General features: G+C 53.2%; 2 protein-coding genes across 6 annotated transcripts in view; both read left to right on the forward strand.

The window, feature by feature from the left end:
• Positions 1-3,450, forward strand: part of Itga3 (integrin subunit alpha 3) — a 29,778-nt gene extending 26,328 nt beyond the window's left edge. For 2 of the 3 annotated variants that reach the window (XM_020171390.2, XM_074045987.1), the window contains exons 25-26: positions 867-992; positions 2,175-3,450. In XM_020171390.2, coding sequence (XP_020026979.2) covers positions 867-992; positions 2,175-2,330 — 282 coding nt within the window. In that variant the 3' untranslated portion in view covers positions 2,331-3,450. Of the gene's footprint in view, positions 1-866; positions 993-1,344; positions 1,483-2,174 lie in introns of those variants that run through there. The other variant, XM_020171392.2, reaches the window with a different exon arrangement.
• A 3,699-nt stretch (positions 3,451-7,149) lies between these two features.
• On the forward strand, positions 7,150-20,024 carry Pdk2 (pyruvate dehydrogenase kinase 2). Of its 3 annotated transcripts, none has more exons than XM_020171376.2 (11): positions 7,151-7,404; positions 9,066-9,207; positions 14,949-15,020; positions 15,431-15,615; positions 16,290-16,379; positions 16,586-16,663; positions 17,364-17,440; positions 17,522-17,620; positions 17,724-17,831; positions 18,361-18,474; positions 19,016-20,024. In XM_020171376.2, exons 1-11 carry the CDS (start codon positions 7,287-7,289, stop codon positions 19,154-19,156), a joined length of 1,224 nt encoding a protein of 407 aa, XP_020026965.1. In that variant the 5' UTR covers positions 7,151-7,286; the 3' UTR covers positions 19,157-20,024. The 3 variants fall into 3 exon arrangements, with proteins under 3 accessions (XP_020026966.1, XP_020026965.1, XP_073902091.1); XM_074045990.1 differs by lacking the exon at positions 7,151-7,404 and adding an exon at positions 7,512-8,780; XM_020171377.2 differs by lacking the exon at positions 17,724-17,831 and having other exon boundaries at positions 7,150-7,404.
• Positions 20,025-20,257: the final 233 nt, after the last annotated feature.

Here is a 20,257-nt window from a genome sequence, read left to right on the forward strand (position 1 = left end):
CAGAAGAGGCTGGGTTGGCCTTTATCAATTTACAGGAGAAGATGATGATATTAACAGGAAAAAGAAAGAGTTTGCACAAAGGTGTGTATAGTTGTTACCATTAATGTAAGTCACATATGGAAAGAGGCCAGACAGAGTGGTGCATACCAATAATCCCAGCTACCTGAATTAGTAGCAGAGATACGAGGATGAAAGTCAGAGGACATCCTGGGCAAAGTTAGTGTGAGGACCTATCTCAAAACCAAAATGAAAACAAGGACTGAGGGGCATAGTTCAAGTAGTAGAGTGCTTGCTCAGCAACCTCAAGGCCCTGGTTCGATCCCTAGTACTATGAAAAAGAGAGAGAGATTCTCCATGGAGATACATTATTCATTATGACGATAGTTGTTTCTAGAGAGTAAAATTACTGGAAAAGTTACCTTTAATTTTCTTTATATCAATTGTGTTTTCTAAAATAAAAGTAATTTAAAAAGAATAAAAATCATGTATAGGTGAGGATAAAAAAAAAATCATACTCCTTATCACAGAGCATGAAGTAAAGCCTCAGAGAGGTGGAATTACTTGTCCAAACTCACACAGCTTATCAGAGACAGAGGTGCTACAAAAGCCCAGATGGTGGATCACAAACCTAGACTCCAGGCCACCTACCAGATCTGAGGCTGTCCCTCTGGAGCCAGGTCTATGTTTAGAAGCAGGACAGATGGATCTGCAGGTGTGCTGGGCCTGACAAGGGCTTTTTCCAGTCTCTTGCTGCCCCCTGCTGGCAGTAGGTCAAACAGCAGGGTCCAGAGCCCAGTTGAGACTGGAGCATTGAGTCCTGGGCCTACCAGGCAGACAAAGGACTGAGTGCCTTCCTCCCCCTCCAGTTCTCTGTGGACATTGACTCTGACTTGGTGGAGGAGTTGCCGGCTGAGATCGAGCTGTGGCTGGTGCTGGTGGCCGTGGCTGCAGGGCTGCTGCTGCTAGGCCTGATCATCCTTTTGCTGTGGAAGGTTAGGACCTCAGCCCGCTGGGGACTCAACTCCAGACTTCCTGCCAGCATGCGCTCACCAACCAACCCTCATCCGTGGCTCCCCAGCCCACTCCTCATTTCCATCTACAATCTCCTCCCTCCATGACCACCCTACCTTCTCAGCTTCCAGTCGCACCCCTTCCTGGGCAAGGGGGAGCTACAAGCTGGAAAGGGACACCCAGGAGTGCCAGCGTCTGGCCATCCCACCAAGCTGGGCCCTGAACCCAGCCATCCAGGCTCCCTAGATCTAAGCCCCAGTCCCTGAGTGCTGCTGGCCAGGAACCCCTCCCCCCCAGCACCCCTGATGGCCCTCCCCACCTCCTCCCCTCCAGTGCGGTTTCTTCAAGCGAGCCCGCACTCGTGCCCTGTATGAAGCTAAGAGGCAGAAGGCGGAGATGAAGAGCCAGCCGTCAGAGACAGAGAGGCTGACCGACGACTACTGAGTGGGGGGCAGCCCCCCACCCTGGCTCACCCGGGTAACACGGCCTTCAGGCCCCCTCTCTGAGCCTCCCAGCTGGCTGGGGCCTCCGATTCTGTGCTGTCTGCTCCTCTTCCCTTAGGGCTCGCTCTGCCCCCAACTGTTCCCACCACCACCTCAGAGGGCAGGCCACTCTGCCTGCCTTTCCCTCCACATATACCTTTCCTTTCTGGCTCTCGGGGATTTGGAAACTCAGAAGAATGCTATAAGAATCTTCTCTGTAGTCATTCTGCTTTCTGGGAATTGGATATAAGGTTCACAGCCAAGGCTAGACCCCCCTCTCTGTAGTCATGTCCAGAATGAACCTAAGCCCCCAGTCCTCCCCGCCCAGGGGAGTTGGAGACTAGGAGAGTCCATCCCCTGGGAACCCGCACTTTTCCTCCCAACCAACTTACCTGCCCCAGTACTGATCAGGGAGACCACCCACCCTTCTTGGCCACTCCACCAACAGTCTCTGCTGCTGGCCCTGGTCTCCATCTGCCTCTTCCTCTCCTCTCTGCCTTCCTCAGCTCCTCCCTCCTCTGGGCCTGGGGTGGGAAAGCTCATCTTCCCCATTTCACACTGTAACAGCGTGTTTGAGTCAGGGTCCTAGTTCTGAGGACCTTGGTGGGGAGGAGGCCAGACACATCTTCCTCTGCCTGAATGCTGGATGCTGACACACTTTCTCTTCTACCCTAACTCCAGTGTGACTTCTTTAAGCGGACCCGTTACTACCGGATCATGCCCAAGTACCATGCAGTGCGTATCCGGGAGGAGGAGCGCTACCCGCCTCCAGGAAGCACCCTGCCCACCAAGAAGCACTGGGTAACCAGCTGGCAGACTCGGGACCGATACTACTGATGTCCTTCCTGATTCTCCTCCTCCCAATGTGCCCTTCCTTTCTATTTATCATAAGTTATGCCTCTGACAGTCTACATGGGCCCCTGCCTTTGGCTGGCACCAGCAGGCTCAGGCACACACCCCTCTTTAGGTGCAGGCATGTGTTGTCTGACCACGGGCTTCTCCCTCAGGACCTCACAATGCTGACGACGGCACAGCCCTAGACACGTGGGGCCCACTTGTGGCCTGTGCTTGTGCACCATGGAGGATGCATGGATATGCCATGTCCTAGCCTCTGCCTGTGCCAAAATCAAGCCAAAGGACCTCCACCGTAGCTGGGAGGAAAAGGTTCCCATGTGGTGATACCTCCCCTTCCACACTGGATCCACCTTGAGCCATAGTTACTGGACTGAGTTCACTGTCCAGAGGAAAACTACTGACAAGGAGTGACTGACCTGGCTCAGCTGCAGCTCCCTAGCACTCACCAGAAAGCTAGGTCCCACCAAGGTTTATCCAGAGGCACTTGCAGAACCTGTGTGCTCAGACCCAAGAGCAATGAACTAGAAAGCAGGTCCCCAGATGGCTTTTCACGGATCTCTGAAGCCTTTCTTCTTGGCCACAGACTGGACTGGCAGGAACACAGTCCAAAGGAACAAAGAGAAACTGTGGGCAGCCTGAACACACTGTGCTGTGAGACTGACCTGGAGCACCATGGAGTCCTCCAGAGACCAGAGGACCAGTCCTGGCTGGATGCACCACCACCACCACTCCAGCCTCAGTAGGGCCTGGAGAGACCCCACAAGACCATGCAGGGAGCGACGCTTGAATGTAGAGCAGGGAGGGAGCCCCATCCTTGCCCCAGCCAGCCACACCCACTCTGCCCCCACTGACCATGGGTTGGAGCCTAGAGATAGAGTTTTTGTCTGTCTTTGGCTTTTAGAGCAACCTGGCTCTTCCCTCTCCTCTGTGGGTTGTATCCCACAGAGTAATTGAAACTGGTTACCAAGACCTCTCCTGACCCCTGCCACTGGCAGGCCCACTCCCCTCCACGGTACTGTAGCATGGGGGCTTCCCCACCCCCCTTGTGCCTTCTTTATATATGGGCTTCTCACTGCTAACAATAAATAGCTCCCAGTTTGTATGGCTGTATCTGCCTCTATCTAGCTCCCAGCTGACCCTGGGTGGACAAAGCCAGGTGTTGGAGTTTTGGGAACTTGAGGGTGAAGTCCACTGTCTAAAGACTGGTCATAACCACATGAATGAGATCCAGAAAACCCAGATGAGAAAAGAGACCTGAGTGAACTGAGAGGAATTCAGTGTGCTGGCCTGGGGAGGCAGAAGGTGGGTGTGGTGTGAGCAGGGGTATCGGGAAGAGATGGAAGCTATTCTGCAGTGGAACAGGTAGTACTGGCTGGAGGTTGGGTGCAAGGGTAGAGAGCCAGAGCCCTTAGCCAGGGGCTGTGTTCAGGTAAGAGCTTACTTTCCTGACTCTTTCCCCACCACCACCCCCGGGCACCCTGAGGAAGAGATAAGAAGGTGAATCAGTGAGCCAAGGCTACAGACTTACAAGGCTAGGGCCCATCCCCAAGCCTCAAGACGGGAGTCCCTGGAGCTCTAGTCTTTTGGAAAGCAGTCCAGGAGTGAGCTTAGGTAACTGCATATTGGGATGATGCACCTTGCATTTCTCAGGGTTCCTAGAGCAGCAACCCAACTCCGTTAAGGCCTGGGGAGTGGAGTAGGCTGCCCCATTCTCTTAGTTTCCTTTCCCTAAATTGTAATCAGGTCCTCCTGTTCGTTCCCCCCAAAGCTGCCCAGAGAAGCTAAAGGCGAATCCCAGATCCATCCCTCAGACCCCACAGACCTAAGCCTTTCTGGGAGTTCCTCCCCATTGCTCTTGGCATTGTGGCAGCTGTTTGCCCTCCACACCCTCCAGCAGCAACATGGCATTGTCTTGGGCCTGGTGGCTACCCTCTCCCTGCATCTTGCCCACTCATTTCCTGTGTTGGGATTTGGCCCTTCCCAGGATGACTAATGGAATGTTGAATTCCCCCAGGAAAACCCCAACCCTTACGCAGAGCTGCCAAGTTCTCAGAACCTAGTGATCAGAAACCTTACTGTGTTTTCCAGAAGGTGAGATTCACTTGTTTGGAAATAACATCCCATGTAAGTTGTCAAAGCCCAGCCCCCAGGCGTGCCACGTGCGCACATGCACACACGCACCCCAACTGAGAATGTCATTTGCAGGACTAGCACTCTGAAAGAAACCTAAGTGGCAGAGATGAAGCGAGGCCCACTACAACAGCACCCTCTACAAGCCACACTTCTTGGGCTCAGAGCTACAGCATCTGCAAACTCCTTTTCAGAAAGGGTCTTGGCTCTTGTATCACTGCAGGAACTGCCAAGTTGATTCTTCCTCTTCTGACACCTGGTGGGATTGTACTTCCTGGGCCCTCCCAGTTGGAGGAGGCCATGTGACTAATTCTGGCCAATGAGATTGAGCAGGGGGAAAGTGGCTCACTTGTGGGTTGAAGCATTTCATTGCAGGTGTGAAACCCTTCAGTTTCAGCACTTCTGTTGCTGTGGAAGCCTGTGTTGAGAAATAACTGTTGTCAGCCTGAGTGCCTGAATGTCCCCACCCCCACCCTACATTGTACATATAGTGAGGCATTTTGGGATTGGGGTTTTTGTTAGCTCAGCAACACCTAACCTAGTGGGACTGCTGCACCACTCCACACCAGCTGTTGCACTCTGTAGCCAGCTCTGCACAAGGAACTTTGATGCAAGCACAGAGTCTGCTTCATGGAAGCCCAGCTGCAAGGTGAGGGTCATGGAAGAGTTTTTTCCCTCTCCTGCACCCAGCCTCAGAGTCATGACCTTTTCCTTGTTGCTTCAGTTTTGACAGTAACAGTAATAGCTGCCATTTATTGGTAGGCACAGGCTTGAATTTTTGTATAGAGTATCCCAAACACGCTGCCTGGCATTTGAAAACTGCACTCACCAGTGTCACTGATCACCTCCCAGTTGCTTCCCCAGCAGATGGTCCGGAGCGTGTCTCTCTGCTGACCTCTCTTCATTTTTCACCCTCTCCTCCCTACTATTTGCCAGGCACTATGTCCAGTGCAGTGAATAGGACATACACAATCTGTGCCCTTCCGGAGCTAAAGTCCAGTGGGAAAGACAGATGAGTCAGTAAGTAAACACCACTCTGTGATAAGCGTTCATACCTTGCTAAGGTTAGGAGCTAAGGAGTGAAGGGAGCCCAACATCCAACTAGGTAGGACCAGGGAAGGTTTTCTGGAGGAAGGGATGACTAAGCAGCTGGACAATTGCAAACACTCCAGTAAGAAGTGGAAAGCCTCCTGGTGCTGGTGGCTCATGCCTGTAATCCTAGGCAGAGGATCAAGACCAGCTCAGGCAAACAGTTCTGAAGACCCTATCTTGAAAATACCCAACATGAAACAGGGCTGGTGGAGTGGCTCAAGTGTAGACAGCCTGCCTAGCAAAGCATAAGGACCTGAGTTCAAACCCCAGTATTGCTAAAAGAAAAAAGGAAAGAAGTGGAGAGCCATTAAAAGGCTAGTAAGCAGAAAATAAGGTCAGATTTATAGTCGAGGATGATCCTCAAGTCCGTTTTCCTTTCTATAAAATGGGGATGATAATAGGACAATAGAGCTGTCTTAAGAATTTAATGAGACAATGCACAAAGACAGTGCCTGGCACACGGATCATTTTCTTTCCACTGTGAAGCCTCTCTGTGTTGGCTACAATTGCATTCTGTTATAATTCATTATTTACTTATGCAACTGTCTCCCAAACTGAGAAATGAAATGGTTAAGGGAAAAAAGCGAAGTCTTGATCCTGTCTGTGTTTCCTGATCTCAGCACAAAGCCTAGCACACACTAGGCGCTGGGTTAAGTGTGGGCCAAGACCTGGCTCCTCAAAAATTTAAGAGGAGTCAGGCCCTAGGCCCGGGATGAGCCATACCACATTCTACCACAAGAGGGCGCGCGACGTTTCCCACTAAAGAGGCGGAGCTACTGAAAGGGCGGGCTACTGGGTCCCCAGAACTCGTCACCTCCTGGTACCTTATTCTAAGCAAGCACAATACAGACAAGGTTGCTTTTCGGATGATCGCGCAAGATGCTCAAGGTTTTATTTTCAGTCAAATGAGCTAGGTAATAATAAAATCAAAGTGTTTCGAAAACCAGCACCGATAGTCGCGAGGGTTTTGACGCTGGGTGTTTTTGTCGTTTTTCTGGTTGCTGGGGATCAATTCAGGCAAGAGCTCTACCAACTGAGCTACATCCCCAGCCCAACTCTGAATGTTTTTCATAAGGAAAAGCAAAACGCCACATTTTCTTGAACCACTTGGATATTTATGGAAGCCAGTGGGCTGCATGTACTATAGGACAGATTCGTAAGAGAGAGCAGGTAGGGATGAGGACAGCGGAAACAGGTACCTTTAAGGAGGAAAGGGATTCGTTGAAAGCTACCTGGACAAGTCAGGGAAGGAGTCAGCAAGTGAAAGAGGCAAGGGGGAGAGGAAGGAGAGGCAGGGCTGGAAGAGGAAGGGGGGCTGGCGGGCCTCTGGGGTTAACTGGGGGCTCGCCCCAAGGAGGCTGGGGCGGGGAGTGAGCGGGCGTGGGATGGACGTCCGCGCGGCCTGGGAAAACAACTAACGGTCCCCAGCACAGACAGGGTTAAGGGGGCGGGCCCAGAGGGAAGCCACGTGCCGGGGCGCAAGGCTATTGGTTCTCCCGGAGTTGTTTGTGCGCGGCCATTGGCGGCGTTGGGGCGCCGCGACAAGCCGATTGGCCAGGCTTTGGAGACGCCGCCAGGACAGGGGTGGGAGGGAGGAGATGGCCGAACCGCTTCGCTGGGCCGGGCTGGGCCGAGCCGAACGCTAACGCGACCCGCGCGGGGACCGCTGCCAAAGCGGAGCCGAGCTGAGCCCGAGCCGCGGTCGCCGCTGCCGCCATGCGCTGGGTCCGGGCGCTGCTGAAGAATGCGTCCCTGGCTGGGGCGCCCAAGTACATCGAGCACTTCAGCAAGTTCTCCCCGTCCCCGCTGTCCATGAAGCAGTTTCTGGACTTCGGTATGGAGCGGACGGGAGCCGGGGGGCCGCGAGATCGCGGGAGTTGGGGCGCGGAGGAAGGGGTCCTGGCGAGGAGGAAGGAGTTAACGCCAAGGAGAGGAGAGGCCCTGAGTGGCGCGGGAGCCTCTCTTGGAAGAGTACAGGGAGGAAGGGGTTAACGACAAAGGCTGGCCTGGCCCAGAAACAGTTAAGGGTGCCCCGGCAGAAGAGACTGTACCCAGGGCTGGCAATGGAAATGGGGGCCGCTGAGAAGGAGGAGCCCAGTGTTTCCTCCCGGGCCTCGAAAAGGGGTCTTGAAGAGTAAGGGGCAGGGAGGCCAGGATGGCAGGCAGGGTCCCATCCAGGCACTCTATGCCTATGTAGGTTGTCCTGGCCTTCAGACTAGGGGACAGAGATGAAATAGGGGTATGCCAGTGGAAGTGACAAAGCAGGGTTAGGAGGTGTAGCCATGTGGAACGAGACCGGATAAGCATGAAGGGTCAATACACCTGAGCTGAGCAGGAGAGAAATCCGAGGGCAGCCAGAGAGGGGGAAGGGAGGGCTTTCAGAAGGAGACACTAATAGGAGGCACCCCCCCTGACTAGTGCACCGCCACCCTCTGGAGCTGCCCCAGTGGGCAAGGACACTTGAAGATCAAATCCCTTCCAGCCTGGCAGCCTGTCCCAAGCTGGGCAGAGGCCCAAGTCACCATGAGGCACCCTCCTTGGCTGCCCCTGGGTTCCTAAGTGGGGATGGCCCACTACCAGCGTTCTGGGGGTGGTTCTGGGGCAGGAGGAAGGTCATGCCAACGTGGCAGCTGATACAGACGTCGTGTGGGCCCTGTCTGTCTACAAGGCCTTTCCAGTGGTGCCAGCTGGGCATTGGGAGTGGGCCCAGGTCTCTCTAGAGTTGGGCAGATAGTGCTGGCTTGGGTTACAGCTGTGTCACTGATAAGAGATGGCAGGGTACCTGTTCCCCAGAGTGTGTCTTCCTGCCTTCCCCTTTCAGTATTGAGCTTTGCCCATGTAGGAAAGCCCCCTAGTACCCAGAAGTTCCCCAGCCCATACTGGACCCCAGTTACAGAACTGTCATAGCTACTAGGGGACTGATCACAAAGTTTGGGCCACTTGTACCATGGGGGAAACTGAGACTTGCAAAAGCATGGTGACATGCCCTGGGTAACAGAGTTAGAAACAGAGCCTGGGCCAGAACCCAGGACTTCATCCTGTCTCCAAGCTGCGATTTTCATCATTCCCCAAACCCCTTTTCATCACCACAGGTGGCCTGGACCAGGCACAGTACTTGAGTTCTGCAACCATGGAAGTCTAGGTCTAGTTCCCCTCAACAGAGATGCAGTCTGGGGAAGGAGGGATTTCACAGGCGCCTCTGTCCCCTTGGTGAGCTCCCCAGAGTGAGTGCCTGGAGATGTGTGGAAGGAAAGAGAAGTGAGGTGTCTTAGGCCAGACCAGCTCCAAATGAGTCCGACCTTAAGGCATGTGGGGGTTCAGCTGCAGGGGATGCGACCCCTGAAGTGTTCAGCACTGCAGGTTTAGGAGAGCTACCTTGCCATGTGCCCAGCAGATCACATGCTCCTTGAGCCCTTGGTCAGTGTGGAGTAGGTCAGGATGTCCTTTGGCTCCCATGATTTGCAGCCATGAGTTCACCCCTCTCTCTCCTACCAGGGTCCAGCAATGCGTGTGAGAAAACCTCATTCACCTTCCTCCGTCAGGAGCTGCCAGTGCGCCTGGCCAACATCATGAAAGAGATCAACCTGCTTCCCGACCGGGTGCTGGGCACACCCTCAGTGCAGCTGGTACAGAGCTGGTGAGCTCCCACCTCATCACCAGTGTCCCCAGGATTGGGTTAGAGGGTAGGCGCAGAGGCTTACATGGGAATCCCAGGTCCGAGCAGGGATGAAAGTCAAGCTGCCAGCCTCTCTGTCTGTGGGATTGCACTATCCTCACCACCCTCCTTTCTCAGGGAACCCAGGGTCAGCCCAGAAAATAATAGCTTTCACAGCCACAGCCATGTTAAGCTAATGTCAGCACTAGCCACTGGCCTGGATTGGAACCCCAGCTCATTAGGTAGTCTTTGCTCAGGGTCACTTCTGGGGACACAGAGAAACAAGAAGAAGCAAATCTTGGAACAAATTATATCATCCGAGCTACATTTCTGACTGTTTTGGATGTTGAAAACACTCAAGGTGACCCAGAAATGGCATTTCCTTCCCAAAGAACTTTAGAGGGCAAAGATTGGAAGATTATTACAGGTAGCCACAGGGGCAGAGGGAAATCTGCTCACACAGAGCTCTGTTCAGGGCTAAGTAACTGGATACCGCCAGCCAATGGCCTGTCACATGAAGCATAAACAAGGGTGTACCCTGTACACTGGACATGTCACTGGCTGCCCATCAGTGGGCTTTCGTGGTGCTTTTGTGAAAATATCATCTTCAGGATGTGCAGCATGGAGTGGTTCAGGTGTCCTTTGGACCCAGGAGCTCGGGTCACATCTCTCAGTCCAGGACTGAGCTGCATCTAAGAGAACAGCAGCAGGTGCCCGAAGGGAGCCCATGTGATCCCAATCTTGCAGGAAAATAAAATTCCTGCCAAGACAGGGCAAACAAAGTACAGTGCAGATGGTAGGAGGAGCAGTGAGCGCTAAAGAGTTAGTTTGATTCAAATGAAGAGGCAAAATATTATTTAAAAGTAACATTGAGAGCCAGGTGCCTGTGACTCACAGCTATAATCCTAGCTACTTGGAAGGCTGAGATCTGGAAGATCCAGGTTCAAGGCCAGTTTGGGCAAATAATTCCTGAGACTCCATCTCCAAAACAACCAGAGCAAAATGGATTGGAGCTGTGGCTCAAGCAGTAGAGCTCTCTGAGTTTGAACTCAGAGTCCTGAGTTCAAATTCTAGTCCCACCAAAAAAAAAAAAAGTAACATTGTTACTTTTAGAATTATAACATGTTCATTTTGATACTACCTAAAAAATGTAGATAGCAGAAAAATGCCAACCATTGCCCTCCTCCTTGTGACCAAACAGGCATAGTGACTGTTGGTTGAACAAGAAGTTGTATGAGCTGGGCATAGTGGTATACGCCTGTAGTCCTAGCACTTGGGAGATGGAGGCAAGGAGGATGGCAAGTTCAGGCCAACCTGGGCTACATAGTGAGACCCTCTCTGAAAAAGAAAAGAAAAGAAAAGAAAAAAATAAATACATCAATCAATCAATCAATAAAAAGAGGTTGTGGGGACATTGAAATGAACACACAGGGACCAAGGCCACCCAGAGCTGGAAGGAAGTGAAGGTGACAGAGGGAGAGTCTGATTTTCATGAAGCCCAACCATATCACTCCTTGCTGTGCCCTGCACCTCCAAGGCAGGCCCAAGACCTTTGAGCCAACCTACATGGTGGAGTGCGGGGAAGAGACAGAAGGTGCCATCTGTTCTCCCTAGCACTTCTCTGCTCCATCCAGCTGCCTGACCTGGCTGCTTGTCCAGTTGGTCCCTGACTCCAGAAAGGGCTTCTCAGGCCACTCTCTGGACACCATGTTCCTGGGACAGCCAGGGATGCAGGAAGAAGGTAGGGGATTGCTGGGTGGCGCATGACTCTCCCTGGAGCCAGGGAGTCCCTGCAGAGTCCCTTCCTGAAAATCATTGACATATGGAGCCCTGGCCTGCCTCATTCTTTCCTCAAAGCCTGGAAGTACTGTCAGGTAACAGCAGGAGGACGGAAGTTAGACAAGGGGAACCATGTCCTCAGTGATGATTCAGTGTAGAGGAGGGATTGCTAAGGCATGCCGACACACACAAGAGATGGCCCATGAGAGTGCTTCCAGAGCCAGTGGGTGGCAGCAAGAGACTGAGATGTGAGGGCAGGAAGAACTTCCTGAGGGGCATGAGGTGGTTGCCTATAACAGAGTATAGATCTCTGTCTCCAGGAGAAATCTTCAGCCAGAGGATGGAGGTCATGGAGATGGGAAGGGTCTGCATAAGAAGAGAAGAGGGTGAACACCCCCCACCCAGGAAGCCTGAAAAGAGGGCCAGTAGCCTGAGTCTGATGAGTAAGGAGCCAAATGTCCCCTTTGGAAAACAGAATAGTGCCGTGCAATGCAGTTTTTGGCAGTATAGCAGTTAATATGTGGGCATAGGTAATGGAGCTTGCCCTTAGCTAAAGGGAGCTTCTGAGCAGTCATGGCAAGGGAATAATAAACTTGATAAATCAACTGGACAGGCTTGGGAAATGGGACTGGAGTTTGGAGGTGACTAGAAGGCAGGGCAAAGCCCTAGGCTTTGCATCAGCATGCTTGACCTGAGTCTTACTGGGCACTTACTCCCTGCCAAACAGTTTCGCATCTCTGAGCCTCAGCTTCCTCATCTGTAAAATGGGGACCCATACTGCTTCTTGGGGTCAGATGCCATTGCTAGGTGTGGAAAATGCAGAACTCTATCAATAGCAGCTTCAGGGCAACAGTACCTCTAGATCAAAAGCAATGTGCTTGTGGTGGAGGTTTCGGAGATGTGGCAATGAGCCATGAGGATGACAAAAGCAAATACAGCTGAGGACTTGCAGAGGTCCGGGGGTACTCTGTGCACTTGCACTTTCGTGGGTACCTATGTAGTCCTCACCACAATCCTCACAAAATGGATTTCAAGAGTCATCTCCACTTCCTGGATGAGAAATGGGTTCAGGGAAGTGGAGAAATTTGGCTGAGGTCACTTAGGGAGTAGTACTGGAGCTGGGATTCAAACCCAGGCTGTGAAATCTGGAGGATGCATCTGGAATGGATAGGAGGAAGGCTGTGCTGTGGGCAGCTATGAGGCTTCGAAGATTTCTATGCTCACGTGCAAGTCCATGGGAAAGTAGGGATAAGGATCACATGTAGAAGTGGCTTGCCAGCTGGTGTTGCTGGGAACCCTTGTCTCCTTTCTCTCAGGGGAAGAAGACAGCCTGAAAATGCTTCAAGAAAATGCAGGGTTAAGTAAGAGTTACAGAGCAAATCAAATGACAGTGAGTCACTCCTGTCACTAATAGAGTCTTTGTGACACTGTAGGGAAGGGGCCAGATGACATTGTGTGTATGTGTGGGGGGGGTTAATAATGGCCATCAACATCCCACCCAACCTACCTCCGCCTGTCAGCAAGGTGTGGACCTCAAACCTTGCCTGTGGAGAACCCCACTCCCTCCCCGAGGGAGCCAGTTAGCCCTTACACTGAGCAGAATAACAAACAGAAGGACTGGCCACTCCTGCCAGGCTCTGGTTCTTGCCAGACATCGGCTAGAGCCTCAGCTACACCAACTCTTTGCCTCCTCCAGTCCCTTGGACAGAGTGACACTGGTCACACCAGTGGTCCTAAGCATGTACTTCCTGTGCCTCCTTTTGTCTCTTCCCTGCCCCACAGAGTGCTTCCTGCTGTGAGCCCCAATTTACCCTTTGGACTCAGCAGCCTAGTAGCCTTTAGGGCACAACCAGCCCTGAAACCCAAGCCTGCCCCCCATCCATAGATCAGCTCCAGGTTCAGGACAGTCTGCCCTCTCCCTTGGTATATAGGTAGCCAACCTCCAGGTGGCCATGGCCTGGTTCACATCCTTGTTCCCCCTGCAGCTGTGGGTACTGGAGCACACTCTTCACATTCAGACTTACACATACTCCCTCTGCTGAGCATCTTCCTCCTGCTCCCACACACTGCCTGTAGGTACCATGCTCCTCCTCCCTCCCTTCTCCCCTTTTCTTCTTCTTTCCCTTCCTCCTCCCTACCTGCTACCTGCCCCTCTCTTTCAGCCTGCATTCCACCTTCTGGAGGCGGGTCTTGGGGCTTCCAAATTGTGTTGTGCAGTTGGAAGCTCCAGATCTCACTAAGGAGGGCAATGCTCAGACTCCAGGCCTTCCTAAGGCTTTGGCTGAGGCAGTCCCTACTGCTGCTCTGCCTGGACATGTCCTCTGCTTTCAGACCCAGCTCATTCCCGGCCCTGGGAGGATGTCTGTCTCTGGAAGACTCAGGTGTGTCCCCTGTCTTTCTGGAGGACCCAGGTCTGGCCTGAGGGTAACGTGGAGTTGCCAAGCCCTTGGGGATCTCAGGGCAAGGCCAAGGGCCCTATGGGAAAATTCTTCTTTTGCTCTCCTCTGCCCTATGAATATACCCACGGCCACCCTCCTGTAGGAATGGCCCTGTGAGGGAGTGGGCAGGCAGGGATATGATACCCTGTCTCCCCATACCTGAGCTGGCAGCACTGCCCTTCTCCATCGTGGTGCCCTTTGCTCCTCAGTGGCCACATGACCAGGCCCCATTGCTGCCCTTTAGGGTTCACTGGGCACCCCTGCCTTGGGCCATGGGACTCTGACCCTGCTCACTTCCCCCTGATGCCCATGCACAGTCAGGGAGAGGCCCAGCCTCCTGGCTCTGACCCCTCTATCCTCACCCACCCTTGGTCTTGAGAAGGGATCTCAGAGCTCCTCATTCCAGCTACCCAGCATTCATTCACACTGGCAGCTTCTCTCCCAAGTCCCCTGTCCTTGTAAGAATCAAATGAGCATTGAAACTTAACCTAGATATGCTTAGGGGGACAGACCACAGAGCTGAGAGAGAACCCCAGCTCTATGCTGACTTCCTCATCTGTGAAATGGGCCTTTCAGTAGTGCCACCTCACAAGGTGACTGGAGGTTACGGTGGGGGACAAGTAAGCACAGAGCAGAGCCCAGAAGGTGCTGCCTATCACCAGCCATGGCAGCAGCATTATTTGGACCAGTGGAGACAGTGAGCATTTGGCTACATTGGTGTATGCCTGGTTTGGATCCCAGCCGACTCTCACTGTGGCTGGCGGCATGTTACCCACCCTTTCTGCGCAGGAACACTAGAAATCTGTGAATATTGGTTACACCCCTTCCCAAAGATGGTCATGCTGCAGGTCTCAAGCTAATGTGACTGAAATGGGCTGGTTCCTGCCTTTCTTACCTGTTGCAGGTTACTGCAAAGGTCAACGCACTGTGTATGTGGGAATAGTCCTTTTGTGGTAGGGCATTTTCTAGTGATACTACTGGACCCCAAGGACCTTCCCTGCCACTGGGCCCACGGCAAGCCCTCCTGCCCCTAGGTGGGAAGTATTTCTGCCAGAGAGAGGCTACCTGCTTTCCCAGAAAAGCAAGCTACAGACTTGGTATGTCAGCAGGGAAACTAGGATCTATAGCTTAAGGACAGAGAGGGACAGTGGGTCCAGGTTGGCACCATGGGCTAGCACAAGTAGACCTGACTTGTGTGCAGCTCTTTCCTAAATGCTGAGAAGACTAGCCTCTAACCAGGCCCGCACAGAGCACCAGGCCTAGAGCAGGCAGCAGGGACACCCACACCTGCTTGGCCCTAGAGAGCAGAGTGAGCCTCTCTAGGCTCTTGGAGGGCCCCAGCTCTACCCATCGAAGGACAGAGCTGGCCATGCCCACCCTCCATTTTAGAATCCAGTTCCCTAGGCAGGTCCTAAGCCTAGAACACCCCAGCACTGATGTCCCCTTTGGAGGGGGCCTTGCCCAGCTGCAGCTAAGGCCAGTTTCTCTCCTGCCCCATGCTCACAGGTACGTCCAAAGTCTGCTGGACATCATGGAATTCCTGGACAAGGACCCTGAGGACCAACGTACACTGAACCAGTGAGTGAGCGCCCTGATGGTGGGGAGGGGCAGATGGGGACCTCTAGGTTCATAGCCCTAGGGGCAAAATGCCACAGGGTGGAAGAAAAGACACCTGCCTTCTGGGATGCCCAGTCTGAGGGGGTAGATTGACTGCTTCAGAGGTCCCAAGTCTTATGGAGGGACAGAGACTCCATTCTCGGTATGTGAGTGGATGTGAGAGGCCAGGCCCTGCTCGCAGGCAGCGCCCTTCCCTTCAGCTCCAGGCTGTGGGCAGGTGTCTGGGAGGGGTGGGGGGCACCGTGTCCCCATAGGGCTGGAAAGGGTAGAGTGAGTGAAGATACTGGAGAAGAGGTCAGAAGTGAAGGGGAGAGTCAGGGATGTCCTGAGGACGGTGACTGGGTGGGGGCGAATGTCTGCCCTCCCTGCAGGTTCACCGAGGCCCTGGTCACCATCCGGAACCGGCACAATGATGTGGTGCCCACCATGGCACAGGGTGTGCTGGAGTACAAGGACACCTACGGTGATGACCCTGTCTCTAACCAGAACATTCAGTACTTCCTGGACCGCTTCTACCTCAGTCGCATCTCTATCCGCATGCTTATCAACCAGCACAGTGAGCCCAAGGGCTGCCAGGGAGGGTGCTGCTGGGCCTTGGGCAAGGACCACTGGGAAAGGACAATGCCCACTGGGCAGGGCAGCAAGGAGGTTTCAGCCACTGTGCTCAGGGGCCTTAGCACCATTCGGGAGCTAAGAAACACTGAGTCCAAAAAGAAAGGGGCAACATTGAAATGTTTTGTTTTAAATGTCAGCAAAATGTAAAATAATGTCACATATTCTAAAACTTTTTAGTTTAGTGGTTTGTTTTTTTTTTTTTAAAAAAAAGAACAAAAACCTCTCATTATATTCAAAAACAGTTTGTTGCCTAGAATTCCTTTTGCCAGGGGATTTTCTATGATTGTTGACAAATTGTAGGTGTCATAAATTAAATGAGTTCCTTATACTCAAATCATTTCAAAAGCAAGATGGTGAAAGTTCTCTTACAATGTTGTACAAAAGCAAAGAATACATGTAGTGTGGGGTGTGGCATGGGAAAAACCCTCTGGAGAGAAGAATGCTCTGGTCTGCAGAGGCTGTAATGGCTGGAGCCAATGGGGCAGGGCAAGATGGTGTGCTTTATTTAGTATTGGAGCCCAGAGACACTTGCTGATGGAGGGCAGGACACCCTGGGAAGAGGGAGTCAGGTGGGCTCTGTGGCCCAGCCAGCAGCACCCTTCCTTCCACCCATAGCCCTCATCTTTGACGGCAGTACCAACCCAGCCCACCCCAAACACATTGGCAGCATTGACCCCAACTGCAACGTGTCTGATGTGGTGAAAGGTAAGCCCCCTTGCCAGGGCCTGACCCAGAGAGGAGGGAGCCCCAGGGACCCCTCCAAGCTTGCCTGGCCATAGGGCAACCCATTCCCCAGTGGGTGGGAGGATACACCCCCATGGTTTTAATGTTGGTGACAGCTGATGTCAGTGCCAAGGGGACTGCCTACTGTATGAGTCAGACATGCCCTGAATGGCCCCATCCTCTCTCAGATGCCTACGACATGGCCAAGCTCCTGTGTGACAAGTATTACATGGCCTCACCTGAGCTGGAGATACAGGAGGTCAACGGTGAGGAAGTGAGGCTGTGTGTATGTCTGTCTGTCTGCCATAGACAGGGCTGGGGAGAGCAAATAGGATGGAGGTCACGACGTGGACTGCCTTCTATAGAGAGAGAAGCAGAATACTATACATTCTTACTAACTCATTTGATAACTACCTATTACATATTAGCTAAATGTGTGTTGTAAACAAGACAGGCAAAGTCTTGGTGCTGGGGAGATTGGGGAATGGAACCTTTAACTAATGAAAAAATAAGTACAATAATTTCAAATCAAGGTTAAGTGACAGGAAGGAAATAAAATGGAGTAACAGGACAGAGACCAGGAGGAGCGATGTATGAGGTGGGTTGTCAGTTTGGCTGTGTCCCCAGAACACAAATACCAGTAGCTTCATTAATAGAGGTTTCCTATTGGCCAGCCCCCATGTGGGGGTGGTCAGAGCTGGCATCCCACCCCCAGGCCGTGGATGCAGCTGGAGGGAAGTCGGCCAGGGACTGAAGGGGTGGCTTCCACAGGTCACTGACTGCCCTAGCTCCAGGGAGGCTGGGGGTTTAGTCTCTAGCTTGGCAGCCATGTGCCCAGTTACAGCTGTGGGGAGGGGTATCCATTCCTAATAAAAGAAGGGAAGAAGGATTTCAGGGTCCTACTCTGGATAAGGTCATGGAAGGTGACTTGTCAACAATTCCTAATCTTGGTCTTGACTCCCACAGCTGCCAATTCCACCCAGTCCATTCACATGGTCTACGTCCCCTCCCACCTCTACCACATGCTCTTCGAACTCTTCAAGGTGAGGTGACCAGGATGGCCCTTCACAGGGGCACCATTAGGGCTGGCCTCTCACTCAGCTCGTACCTCATTCACTCCCCAGAATGCCATGCGGGCCACGGTGGAAAGCCACGAGTCCAGCCTCACTCTCCCCCCTATCAAGATTATGGTGGCCTTGGGCGAGGAAGACCTGTCCATCAAAGTATGTGACTCTTGGCCTTGTGGGTGGGAAAGACCATGGGAAAGTCAGGAGAGTCAGGGGGTGGTTAGAGAACTAAGTCCCTGACAGGTCCCATCTCCCCCAGATGAGTGACCGAGGTGGGGGTGTACCTTTGAGGAAGATTGAGCGACTCTTCAGCTACATGTACTCCACAGCTCCCACCCCACAGCCTGGCACTGGGGGTACCCCGCTGGTGAGACCTTCATCCAGTCCCTTCCCACCTGTTTTCTTACCCCCAAGCATACTGTGTGACTGTGTGGTGACAGTCTTCTGTGCTGCCTGAGTCTGGACCTCCTGTCCTCATCTCTCCTCTCTACCTGTGCATGTCCCACTTCCTGCCAAGCATCTATCTGTCTGCCTGGTTGTCACATTTCCTAGTCCTCCTTCTCCCATGTGGCCCTGCAGTTCCTGCCTTTCTTGCTGTGCTATTTAGTTGCCAACACCTCCCTGTCCATTTGCCCAATGGGGTAGGCAGGGCTGGGCTTGGAGTCTTGAGACTCAGAGTTGCTGGTGACTACCCAAGCCTCCTGGTTATCTAAGCAGAACTTCTCGCCCTTCCACCATGATTTCTTCAACCACTTCTCACTTCTCCCTGCCCTCAAGGATGTCCCCATCTCACCCCAGCTCCAGGAACTCCCTGCAAGCCCACCCAGCACCCTTCACTCGCCTTGTCAATCCTGCAGCTCCAGCCTATAGTCACCCTGCCTTCCCGCCCCTTGTAGGCTGGCTTTGGGTATGGGCTCCCCATTTCCCGCCTCTACGCCAAGTACTTCCAGGGGGACCTGCAGCTCTTCTCCATGGAAGGCTTTGGAACAGACGCTGTCATCTATCTCAAGGTGAGTGCCCCTGCCCGCAGAACCCCATGGAAGCAGGCTTTGCTGCGGTAGACTCTAGTCCATCTGTCCATCCGCTCTTGGTACTAGCCTCAGAGCAGTGCTACAGCTCATCACTGCTGTAAGCCAGTCCTGACATGTGCAGCATGCCACGGAATTGCAGGCAGTATGTGGTCCGGGTTTGACACCCCTCCTCTGGGACCTTTAACCTGTCAGTCCTGGAAGGGGGACCACAGAGGTCTTGTCATTCAGCTGAGAGGGTAGGACAGAGGACCTGACTTGCTGACACAGCCCAGCCTACTCCCTGACCTTTTGAGGGAGCAGCTTTCTAGAATGGGAACGGAGCAGGACAGAAGGGTCAGACCCTTTTTTAGGCCTTTCTGAAACCAGGATATTGACTCAGCCAGCATCTAGTGGCTGGGCTGACTCTGACTTGGGGTAGAACTCAAGGGTGGAAACCAGCACAGCCCACCTGGGAAAGGCTGGTCTGCTGAGGAGTGGGCAAGGCACAGGAAGTGGCAAGGCTGACCATGGCATTCCCCAGGCCCTGTCCACGGACTCAGTAGAGCGATTGCCTGTCTACAACAAGTCTGCCTGGCGCCACTACCAGACCATCCAGGAGGCTGGTGACTGGTGTGTGCCCAGCACGGAGCCCAAGAACACGTCCACATACCGGATCAGCTAGGGGCCACCTCTTCCTCATGCCCAAGAGGATGACTGCTGTCTGTGGGTCTGGCCACCAAGGTGACCCTCCCCATCCCCCAGGGAGTAGGGGCAGGGGTGGTTCTGCCTGATGACTAGCCTTGTCTGTATGGAAATCACCATGGTGACCAGTCTGTGGTGGTCCCTAAGTGCCAGTCTGTCTCTGTGAAGATATCTAGATGGTCTCCCTAGGACCGTCTCTGTGGTGATGCCTGGGTGCTGGGATCACTCCACCATGGGGTGCCCCAAAGACACTTCCCTATGGCAGTCTTCTCAGACCAGCACCGTCACTTTTCTGCCAGGAGTCCTGGGTCCCCCTCACTGCCCACACAGCCCTGGCCTTCCACGTGGTTGTCCTGCTTGCCTTATGCTCCCACCCCTACAGGCACACTGGCCTTGATCCTGTGTCAGTGTTAGGAAGAGCTGGGTGCCCTCAGATCTGGGAAGTGCGTGAGGAAGAGGTGCCTCCACTCTGGGCATTAAGGTTGGCAGAGGTGGTTCTCACCCAAGGCCCACCTCTAAAGTGGAGGAACCTGGGAAGACTCTCAAGGACCTTCAGGTGACTCTGGCAATGTTTGTGCCATTTCCTAAGCCTTTCTCAGCATGTCCTCACAAGCACACCTGCCCTTGGACACCCACTTGGTTCTGCCTGAGCTATAGACCCCAACCCCACTGTGCCCGATTTGTGTGTGGGGGTGGCTTTCTCCTTAGAATGCTCTGTACATAGCCAGTTTTATAATCCTGAATGCCCACCCTCCCCCTTTGGCACACAGGGGGTTACTGTTGTGTGCTCCTCTCAGCAGCTCTGATGGTGACAGTGACATCCACAGTAAAGAGGAGATGGAGTGAGACTGCTGGCTGTATTGCTGGGGGAGGGGATCTACACACACAAATGCAGTACCCTGTGAGCAGCACTCGCTGGGCTCAGGACGTCCACACTGCTCAGAACATCGTCGACACTGCTCAGGACCTGATTGAGTGTACCATCAGGCTAGGCTATCTTCTCTGAACGCCTGGCAGCCAGGCACCCAGTGACTGGCCTATGCCCCACTGCACTCAGAAGACAGCTTAATCCCCAGTTCCT

The sequence above is a fragment of the Castor canadensis genome, chromosome 11 (genome assembly GCF_047511655.1).
Source record: "Castor canadensis chromosome 11, mCasCan1.hap1v2, whole genome shotgun sequence".
Classification (NCBI taxonomy): Eukaryota; Metazoa; Chordata; class Mammalia; order Rodentia; family Castoridae; genus Castor; species Castor canadensis.